The sequence below is a fragment of the Falco peregrinus genome, chromosome 11 (assembly GCF_023634155.1).
Source record: "Falco peregrinus isolate bFalPer1 chromosome 11, bFalPer1.pri, whole genome shotgun sequence".
In the NCBI taxonomy this organism is placed as follows: Eukaryota; Metazoa; Chordata; class Aves; order Falconiformes; family Falconidae; genus Falco; species Falco peregrinus.
In genome coordinates, this window is record NC_073731.1 from 11,709,632 (window position 1) to 11,721,501 (window position 11,870).

At 36.1% G+C, this 11,870-nt stretch overlaps 1 protein-coding gene across 1 annotated transcript in view; it reads left to right on the plus strand.

Annotated features, from left to right (window-relative positions):
* TTC27 (tetratricopeptide repeat domain 27) overlaps positions 1 to 11,870 on the plus strand; it is a 126,668-nt gene that overhangs the window by 3,274 nt on the left and 111,524 nt on the right. Inside the window, exon 3 of the mRNA XM_055816414.1 lies at positions 5,927 to 6,056. Within this exon, the coding sequence (XP_055672389.1) occupies positions 5,927 to 6,056 (130 nt within the window). The remainder of the gene's footprint in view (positions 1 to 5,926; positions 6,057 to 11,870) is intronic.

Here is an 11,870-nt window from a genome sequence, read left to right on the forward strand (position 1 = left end):
TCTGACAGAAAAAGAGATTTCTCAAGTTGTTCCTCCCACTCCCTTGGGGTATCGGTTCATTATCATTGTTTCTTTCACTGGATAGTATTGTGATGTGAGGGTCTGCTGAAAACACTGGCTTTATTTGCAGTGATTACCTCTGAAGCCACTGGCATAAAGAAGCCAACAAATGTAAATTCATGTTGCCATGTATCATCAAACAATTTATTAAGTTTTCTCTCTGGAATGTTGCATTACATTTATGTGACTACTACAAGTACCATGTAATGTTACTGTCTGAGCAATGCCTGTATTTCTTAGTCTCATTCATAGTAAGAATTTCTACTTTTCTTAATGTAAAATGAGTAAGGTATTACTCATGGATGCTATTCATTGCTTAATTATTTTCTTCATAAGACTTTCTCTGGTAAATTCTCTCTAATTGCACTGCATGTGCTAATTCTTGCAGTTAATGAGTCTGACTTTAGTATTTACAGTTTGCCACATCAATAATGAACAGACTGAAATCTATCCCGCAAGGGATAGTAGCAGCAGAAAACTATATGCATGTGTGTAAGTGTATATATATATTTGTTTGTTTTTAAAAGGTGAGGGTGGGGAAAAGTTCTGCTGAAAGAAGAGCAAAAGATAAGAGATAATGAAGTAAAAATAAAGTAAGAGGAAGGTCATGTGTTGCCAATAAGTGTGGTTGAGTACAAATGCCAGTTATACTATGAGAGACTTAAAAGCAAGAGTTGTTGCTAAAATATCAGAGTGGAACAAATAGTTGGAACCTCTAACATACTGAGCTGAGACTTGTTAGTGATAGTGTGTCAAAAGCTTATCTTCTAGAGTGGTATGCAGTACAACATGCTCTTGTTTTCTGAGTCTGAAAGTTCAGAGGTTGTTCCTGGACATTTTGTCTCTAGGTGTGGGGTGGGTTTTTTCTTTATTTCTTACTCTGTTGTGCTGTTGCTGTTAAATGTTAGCTGGAGTTTAGATGGTAACAGAGAAATTTTTAAATATTGCTAGATTCTGTCATCTTGCAATAGTTTATTCTGAATAATGTGGCAAGGAAAGAAAGATTGGTCAGGGCTTGAAACTGACCCAATCCTGATCTTAATCATTATTTTAAATACATGTTGCTGCTTGAAACGTGTTCCTGCCTTCATGAACCATTCAGCTTCTTGAAGATAATCATAATCTATATCATGCACTCAGTAATAGTTCCTATATATCCTGTCATGGTGATGTCTTCTCCTGCTCCCCCTGTGAGCTTTTATTGGCGTATATGGCATTTACAGGACTCTACTGCTGCTGTCCTACTGCTGACAGCAAAGGAATTTTTTCCTCAGGTGCTCATGCTCCAGCTCTTTGGTCTTTGAGTTTTTTCTTGTTGCCCCTGCACCGCAAGGCAGCATTAGAAGCCCCCTTGTCAGAAGATATGGAGAGAGGTCTGCAGTATTTAGACTTTCAGAAGCAGACAGAATTTCTGCCTGAAATGGCAGCCTGAAGTTTTATTCAAAATGAATCCACGTAGTCTTCAAAATATATCAGTGTCTGCCAGAAACATGTTGTTGTTTGTAGAGTCAAGTGACTTTTTCAAGCTCGATTAGTAACAGTACAAGCTTTGAATTACATTAGCACTGGAGGAAGTTGTGACTTTGTCTTGATAGAAAAACTTCTACTGAAAGGCAGATAATTTCCAATTTTATGTAGGCACTGCTTATAGCACTTAAATCTGTACCATGTGTGTTTGTATCTAATGTCTTTCTAGGTTAAAATGTGTTACATAGGGCCTGCAGGTAGGAAAAATAACTATGCCCTGTCACTTCCTTATGGAAGGAATTAATCCAGTATTTGCTCTCTGACCTTCCATTGCCTATGGTGAAAATGGTTTTGTCTGTTTTTTCTGTGAGTAAAATGTACTTTACAGCTGAGTCACAGGAAGTGTGGCAGACCTCTTAAGTTCTAGATCAGAAAACTTCAGAGAGAGAGACTGGTTTTTTTGTGACTGAGTAGATGGGATAAGTTCAAATACATGCTTTTTTTCCCTGAACTGCAAGTTGTAATTCTGGACATTAAAGAAATCAATGGGAGTTGAATACAGTTGGATAATGTTAATCTTATTCTTTTAGCACAATATAAACATAGTACAAAGTGTAGTTTCATAATAGTGTTAAAAGAACTCCTAAGGAGTTCTTTTTCTGAAGCTGAAACTGAGCAGCTTGAGGGCAAAACAGCTCAAAATTTGGATCTAGGTTGCAATTTCTTTGGACATAGCCTGTAATTTTCCCCACTTTCAAATCCATGGTTCTGTAAGGAAATTATTTAACAGTATTTTAAAATTTGCTGCAACTTTTTCTATCATTTTAACTGCTTCCCTCCTTCCCCTGCCCCAGACATGTTTTTCACTATGGCACTTTTAACCTTTATGGCTTAAAAATGAAATCTTAAAGCATTCCTTACAATAAACTTAGTGAACCGGAGATTTATTTTTATTACTTTTTTTTCCTGCTGTCGCTACTCACTTCAATGGTTAACGGTTATCATCTACAAAAACATGGCTTCGTAGCTGTATTTTACATCAGCAAATTGTAGAGGATGAAGCAATAGTATACGTGTTACCTATGTAGAGGTGGAATGCCTTTTCATGTTTTCCTGAGCTCCATGCGAAGGGGGTGCATTCACTGGCTGACATACAGTTTGATTCTAAAGACTGAAAGGAAATAGTGTGCAGGACACAACAAAAAGACACGATATTTTCAGAGAGTTTGTTTCAAAATAGCTTGAAGGTCTCTTACTAGGTTTGATTCTGAAACTTAAAGGAACAAGGAAACGAGTACTAACACTTGTTTTTATTGACCAATTATTTCCTACCTTCACCTTATTCAACGTATAAATGAATACCAACCTTTCCAAAACAAATCCATACAATAAAGCTTGTTAAGATTTCTCAGCCTGAACACTGAATGGTATTTCTCTTGGGGCGTTGGTTGGTTAAGTGGTATGCTACATTATTGAAAATAAAAAATGAGTAAGTTCTTGCTGTTTCTGCAGTTTGATGTATATGAATTGGGGGGGGGGGGGGGGGGGACCAACAAAACTATGCAATGTCCGATTTTGCTTGAATTCTCTTCTGGCTTCATTAAAAAGAAGAGACCAAAGAACCTGTAACCTAACCACATCTTAAGCTTAGCCTGGCTATTATTTTCTCACTCTTATGTTTTGTTTGAAAATTCTAGCATTACATGCAAATCCATTATTTTTTCAAATACAGATGCGCTATTATTCTTTATTTTCGAGTAAGATTAGGTATAGCAGTATGATATTACAGTAGAGCGTATATAAGCATCTGATTTTACATCATGGATCACAATCCTATTGGACTTGGTGTAAACAGTGTTTAAAAAAAAAAAAAGGGCAGCAAAACCCCCATTCACACAAAGAAAGGAAGAACAAGATGGATAATACAGCCATATGTCTAAGGAGATATAAGAAATAAATTAAACTAGGTCACCATAGGACATGGGACACTAGCAGCAGTCTCTACGTTTCAGGCAGCACAGGAGCATTTTTCAGGCAGCATTTGGGAGGTGAGCATTTACAGTTCTGCGTATAAGTGTGAAGGGCAGTCAGGGAGACACAAGGAATTTTTTTCTGGGGAAAAAAGGGGGAGGGATAGGCAAGGGAGGCTAGCATTTGCAGGGATTAGAGCTTGGAATTGACTTTCTGATACAGAATGAGTGATAAGGAGACTGGAAGTTGGTCATGGATCTGAAAATGGGGGAAAACAATTGGTGATGACAGATGAGCCAGTGGAAAGATAGAATCCCAGCCAAAGTAATGGAATTGGTTATCAGTTGTTGCAGAGGCCTTCTGCATGGATATAACCATGTCAAGACTTTAAGGAGTTTTGCCTGCCAGATAGATAGATGTCAGTAATGTTAAAATAAATATATTATTAGTAGAAATAATAGTGTAAATGATAAAATAATGAAAATTACTCTGAAAGAGATGGTTGATTATTCTCTGTGCTATCTTGTTGGAAGAAGGGTTCACCGGAGTCAAGAAGTCGCTCAATATGAGTTATGCATCTTGCTCAACTTTATTAGTTTCTAACACTACTTATATAGAACCAATACACATGCATATTCGTAAAGCAGAAATATAATTGGTTAGTAGTCTCTAAATGCACGTGGTTCTCACACCCCTAATTATCATGACTAAAATAAGCATTCTGTCCATGTAGCTAATTGTGTTGCTGTGCTTCAGCCTTGTAGTTTGTTACTCCCTGTTTTCCCATACCGGTCCCTATCTTTCTTGGCCCTGCACCTGCTTTCCCAGCAGCTGTATCTTGTTACAGCCACGGCCTGTTGGCACAACCATAATTACTTGGTCTCAGGATTCAAGAATAGCTCAAGGCTACCTTTCTTGTTATCTTCAGCACAGCAACTTCAGTACATTTCTGATTACAGGCCTATTCTAATACCAGGCCTGAACTATCTTTCCTCTCGGAAGCTTTGAAGCATAATTTCTCCTGGAAGAATAATTGGAAAGTGTATGTCTGTGTGTGTAATGGTAATAATTTAGTGTACAGTAATTTTTAATGCTTTGTGTTCTTGGGTTATTTTGAAGTTTAATGGTAAACTTAGGTATGTATTTACATAATATTTGCTGGTGGATAGTTACTGGCTGAATAATGACAGCTAGTAAATGTTATCTTTTTTCATTTGACAAGAACTCTTTATCCTAGTCCTTGTCCTCTAACTCTCCTGAAGGCTTAGTTCATTTACTTTTTCTTCCTAGTCAAGCATTCCCCACCCCTGCTTTCTCATTGTTCTGCATCTTTTGTCACATACTTGCCCACCAGCCACTTGATTGTGTGTGGCTTTTCTATTTGACTTTGGGGTTTTTGGGACTGTATAAGACTTTATCCTTTTGTTTCAATTTGGAAGATTCTTGTACCTTTAAGTCCCTGTTTTGCAGGGGAAAAAAAACTTCCAAACCTAAAACCCTAGGTTTTTGCAATTCACTAATGCTCCTTAACATACCAATTTGTAAATCATAAACATAACAAATGTTAACTTTTAGTAGGTAGGAGATACGTTACAGATGTGACAGGGCCCTTGTTGATACATGACTAATCATAACAGAATAAGGTTCTAAGTCATTAAGGAATCATAAAACAAACTAGAAATTTGTGTAAATCTAAAAGTCTACATCTGTTAAATCAACCATTAAATTCTGAGGGATTTTGCTGTCCCTTCTACAGACCACATAGATAAAGATATAATATCATAATGATGTTAGATGAGCTTAACCCTGTAAATAAGGAAAATTTGACCATACTTAGTTTCAGGAATGAAACAGTCTTATAATTCTATCAAAGCATGATTGAATGAGATGACGTTTGCTGCCAAAATATTTGAACCAACTTGGAGGTGATAGTTTTGGTATTTATTGATGTTCATTTAATTGTTTTATTATCAGAGGGAGTGAAAATAAACAGCTATGTCAAAAATAAGCATGCTGGTTTGTAACATATACTAATGCAATACCTTGTTTGAAAATGCTGAGGATTAGATGTATCATAAGAAAATATAACAACTGTGCAATAGGCAAATATTTTCATCCTATGCTAATCTCCTTCTGATGTCTGATAGTTAGGTACAGCCTTAAATTTCAAAACATATGAACTAACTGCTTCCAAAATGTGTGTCTTTAATTGCAACCATTATAAACAAACGCATTTCCAAGCTTTTTAGTTCCCCCTGTGCCTTCTTGTATACCACATACATTGCATTCTCCTAACAAGAGAGTGATTTTTTTATTATTATAATTTTTAAGGTTGAGGGTTTTGAATTAGTACAAGAATTAATCAGATCTTGTAGCCTTAATTAAAAATGTAATATGTTGCTAATTGCTTTTCTTACCTATATTGCAGGCAGAGGGTGATATTTCTCCTTGGTGTGGGCAGTTTGCAGCTCTTCGTTCAAAGCAATTGGACTGGGCCTCCTGTTCAGTTAAAGCTTCAGGACTTTTTGCCACCTGCATTGTTACAGAAATTCTGTGAGGTATACTTGGATTTTAATAAGCTGTCCTTTTATTGTCACTGGTTTTCACAAATAACCATAACACATAGATGTGTCAGAGAAGGCACATCTGTGAGCACATAGCTAGAATGAATTGACTTAATCATTGATCCTGCTGGGTGCTATTGCAAGAATCTTCAGCTATATCAGTTTCATAAGCAGTGTCCTAAAAGTAGTTACTCTTCCTGCTGGAGATGTTGGTTTTGGATGAGAACAATATGTTTATTATATGGGAGTATTTACTCAAAGGGCGTTTGCAGTCAATAAACTTTTTGTTTATTTTGGGATGCATTCTTAGCTGGATCAAAGAAAAATATTTGTAAACAGCTTAGGCATTTTCACTCCTTAGGGTAAGGTAGAAGTTACATAACCTGCAAGTAGCAGAATATCTGGCAAATACTAAAAGAACAGTAGATTTGGAAGCTTAGTATCCTGTTAGGCTCAGGGATGATGCCAAGTGAATTGTAGTAGTTTTAGTACAAAAGCACTTAACTCAAATAGAGCTTTTGGAAGAGGAGAGGAATTTAGGAGATGAAACTGAGGACTGTCAGTTTTATCTACTTTGGCATCTTTTTATGTAAATAACTAATCAACATCATAACTTTTTTTAGTGAGCCTGGTGACTGTCCTGCACCTGTGGTTTAGTACAGCTTCTTGAGCATTAATTGTTCTCTTGGAATTAAAGCTATGGTAAAATACTGATACTGCAGCGTGTCCACTGATGTCTACTAATGCTAAATCTGCACATGAGTTTGAATTTAGAGTTTTACTGTGAATAAAGTACGGACCATGAGCAGTGTAAATGCTGTGAACAGTGGAATGAGGGGAAGCCTGGGTATATGAAAAGCTTCACATAAAACAATTGAATCTGTGTTGCATTATCCTGGCATGTTTTTGCAAGAATTCTCTTAATTCATGAAGTCCTGCCCTAGGTTTGTTTGCAAGGTTGTATCTCTAAATAACTAATTCAGATACAGTATCTCTCCCCCTTTTTTTTAAATACATGTTTATCAGTTTGGTTTATCTTTTAGGTCTGACATGGTGTGTATATAGGCTTATTTTTTGCAAAATTTTTGATACTAGAAATTCAGATCTCATTTTCTGATGACTAAATAATTAACAGTGGAAACAAAGTGTCCTAAACCTGGGGTGTCAAAAGAGAAGGAATTTTAAATTATGCTATTTCTGAGGGGGAAATTAGTTCAACTAGCCTTTATATATAATACTAAAAAAAAAAGAAATACAAACTCATTTCTTCCATTCTCCATATAATATGTTTATAATCTTTAAGATTACAATATCAAAATATTCTTATAATCTGTGGGTTCTGTATATTGAAGAACTCTTTAATATTCTAAGGTAGTGTATATGCGCAGGGTGTAGTCTAACACAGAGGCTGCAGCCCAAGATGGTAGTCAGAACTGCTGTCACTGACAGAGTTCAGACCTGTAAAACACAATGTTCATCATTTCTATTGATCATCCCATTTATTGTCTTAGTGGAAGAATGAGATACTAATTGCCTGTTGAATAAGGGAATACATGTCTCTTGTTTAGCTTCTGATATGTTTCTGCTGTGGCAGTGAATGTAATGTATTGAAAGATGTTTGCTTACATAGAGGTGGTATTCCAGAAACTAAATAGGCAAGAGATTATAAAGGAAAACAGACTTGAGCATACTTGATTTCTAACGAGTACTGCATCAGACTTCGATATTGCTGCAAGGTGTAGCTATTTTTGCATTCAGGCAGAAGTTTACCTTTATTTATATTACTGCCAGCTATATTATCATCTTCTGAAAGGGTAGTGGTTTGATGTTTTTTTTTTCCCAAAAGCACTAAATGTTTATGTGCTAAAACAGAACATTGTGGCCTTTTCTTTATTAAATGTCTTAATTCAAAAGCTTTTGTATGTTTTGAATTAGCTTTGTGTACTTCCTTTTCTTTTCAAGGATTCTTAGTATATCAACACTCTGTAAAAATGAACGTTTTGATAAACTGGCAGTTTTAAGCTTGCATTAATCCAGCTTTCCTCTCCTGCACATTCAGAAAAAGTGGGTTAAAAATATAGCACTGACTTTCTCCATCTGTAGTAATCTTCCATATTCTGTCATCAAGACTAATACAGACCCTTTTTAAATAGACCTCCCATTTTTCAGATTTTCAGACTAAAATTATCTTTTCCCATGTCAAGGTTAAAAAATTATGTATTTATGTTTCTTTTAGCTTGATCTAAGTAATGTCACTAACATTCAGCCTTAAAAGGTCTCATTTATTTCAGGAATAATTTCAAAACTATTGTTATTATTTTCAGAACACTTTATTGGATTAGTCTTAAATTTATGTCTTCAGCCTATATAACTGCTGCCATTTCTATCCTTTGAAAGTTTCACCTCTGGGTCAGTGACGTAGTTTCATTTCTGCTCCCAGATAACTTCCGAATGCATCATCAATTTCCTATGAGTGCATTAAGACTGCATGAGACTATAATTAATTTCAGTAAAGAACAAATACAATAGCCTCTTTTAGATGAGTTGCTGGTAGGGGCCTCTTGGATGTCTTCCATGAACAATATTCATGAGTATGTATGTGTTATTTCCCATCCCCCAAATTGATTCCAGCCTTCTCTGTAAATTACAGTTAAGTTCATGTACTCTTTTAAGATTTCTTCTTATGTCCTGCAGAACTGGCTTGTGCTTTTCTCTTTTGAGTCCATGCATAAAGCAGTTCAGTAATTTCTAAACAGAAAACCAGCTAGTGTTTTAGTTATTAGGTGTCTTTCAGTTTTCTAGAATAACTTTGAGACTTTACTGCACCAGTTAATAGTCTGACTGATGCTACCTTGAGTTTTTTTAATAAGTGGATTGTTTTAAAGGAAGTTAAAAAGAACTGAATTTCAGTTAAAATGGATTAGCAGTTCTGAGTTTAAACTTGCTGGGATTAGACTAAAACATTTTTAATGAGCTAAGTGCTTACAATAAGTGGAATATAGTAATGGGCTCTTTGTGTGTTAAAGAACTGTTGCTCTCTCTTTGCCTGTAAGAGAAAAAAAGGTACAGAACTGTTGAATTTAGAGCGTTTTCATTCTGCCTTAAGTTTCAGAGTTTCTGTGTATTCACTTGCATAATTAAGTTCACTATTTTCAGTAGATGACATGGACAGAACTGTAGCAGGACTAATGAAGACCAGTGATGACTGTAAGAAGGTTGTGAGGACAAGGTGCTTGAATTGTTATTGTCTGATTTTGTATTCACAAGTAGCAAATATTTAGTAACAGTGAGAAGCTCCATCTGGAAGAAGATGCCAATATGTGAATTGACAATACATGTTAATAACTGGTAGGTATCCTCCAAAAACATACATCAGCAGTTCCTGCTGGCCTTTTTGTAACTTCCAGGTTGATTCCAAATGATTTTTGTAATGCATTTTAATAGTTCTTTTTCAATACTTGTTTTACTGCTTCTTTTATGGATTATTTGATTCTTTTGCTGGAAGAGACAGAAATATTAACACGCTTCTATTGATATTAATATCCATGTTCATAATTCATATGAAAAACACCAATGTACTATATAGTACCACTGTCTCAAATCCAGTATGATTCCTGAGCTTTGTTAATTCAATCTGTTGGGGATTCTTTTTTCCAGACCCAGATGCTTGGCTTCCATTAACATATACTAGCCAGAAAAAAGAAAGAGTTGAATTTTAGGTGAATTTTAGGCTGAGTAGTACGCTGCTTGAATGCCAGTGGCTAGCCAAATACAGGCTTTAAAGATTTTGCAAATTTTTTCCTCTTGTGGGGAAGTAAGAATGGATGATAAAGGCTGAATGTGGAGACTCTGTCTTGTAAGCAGGGATAATATGCTAAAGTAGCCTACAGTCTTGCCCTACATTCCCTTGCTATGAATATAGAAAAGAAGGGAGATTCTTAGTGCAGCCACTTGGAAGATATTCCCTTAAAAATGGAGCAAAGTCATGCTCATAGGGAATATGAGCAAGAGCGTTCATAACTACGTACTTCTACATATAGCACTCTCAGGGAAGACTTGCTTACACTAGCTCACAGTTATGAACTTCAGTCTGCCACTCAGCTCTGAATGGGTTACCTGTTGCTGGTTTGGATCATGAAACTAGAGACAGCCTCCACTGTAGTCTTACCACCTTTGTAGAAAGTTAGAGAGAAAACCAGTTACAAACAAAACCATTTTTACTCCTGGCTAAAGTTTACAGTAAGGAGTGAATTCTGTTCCAAAGTACCAGATCTTTGGCTGGTAACCTTGGTACAGCCTCCATTGTTGTGGAAGATAAATCACCTTAGTTTAACCAAATGATGAATTGTGTAGTAGTTTTTGTACTGTTTTAAATCCAAGAAGCCCAGTACATAAGGCATAGTAGCCACATACAAATTCCTTATTTGATAGTTTGTTTCTTTACCCCCCACTTCCACTTTTTAATTAAGTTTTCCCAAGGCTTTAGTCTGGCTTTTTCTACTTTTCTGTATGTCTGCACTTACCTTTTTAGATTTAGGGATAGGATCCCCAAGACTGAGAAAGAGCTGATGAAATATTAGGAAGGGCCAGTTCATGGCAGTTCCATATGCATAAGTAAAAGCATACCAAATGCTCACTTGGCCTGTAGTCACTATCATTAGAAAGAAAACATGATGAAGCCCCTAAACTAAAGTTCTCATACTCTCTGTTCTCAGAGCTATTGAATGTGAATGGCAGAAGCTTTCTTCCAATTATCATGATTACTCAAGTGGTAACAGTTGTGCTGGGAAATACTTTTGAAATACTGTGAAAACTGAAATAGCCAAGAGGAATGTCCAGCTTGCTGTTGATTTAGGGCTTTAGTAGTTGTTACTTAACAGTAGCCATTAAGTTACTGTTTGGATGTTAGTACATAACCGGCTGCGTTTCAGAGATGTGTTTAGAGTGAATTGAGCTTCATGTGTCTTATTTAGTCCAGAGGTGGTTGACTGGAACCACCTGCAGGTCCAACAGTAACTGGATGATTACCTCAGAGATTTCTCAGCATATGTTCAAAGTAATTATCTAGTAAATATTTCTGTGTGCTAAGAAAATTATTCCCAAATAAAATAATTACACATTTTGTTGGCAAGTCTGGTGAATAATGGAAAGACTGAACAATCTAACCTAGGTTTACTAGGTCAGGAACGTTGTGTTAGCAGTTCTTGGGTTGTGCTTATTTTGAGATTTGTGAAATTTTTGAGCTGTATGAGATTTGGCGCTTTGAATATTTAAGTGTTTAAGTACAAGAAGATAAACTCTTTTTACTCTTAGCCATTGTTTTAGGGATTTTTGTGGACTTGATTCCTTCTTTTTCGGCCCTTGAAGCTGTATAAGCTTAAATGTCTACCTTTTATATCTAGCTGTTCTCTCATCTTAAAGACTACCTTTGGGCAGTAAATTCTGTTGTTAGAATTCTGAACTGATGCAGTCTTAGAGCAGAAGCTAGAAGAATGAATACTGGTTTAGGTTTTCTCAGCTAAAATAAAAGGAGTCTGCTTTCTTGTATGAGATTTGCTTCATGGAGAGGAACATGGATTTGTTAAAATAGAAGATAGCAGTTCTTTGGCTCTGAGGCTTGTTGGCTTATTGTGAAGGCTGTGAAATGTCATCATCTCTCCTTTCTCCCTCCCTCGTTACTTTCTTTGTAATGTTGCATTAGCCAGACTGACCTCTCTAGTCTTCCTCTGACTTGAAATGTGAATTTGAGATTAAGTGGTTGCTACAGCGCTTAAGCAAGTGTAGGCTACTATAGCATAGCATGGCTGT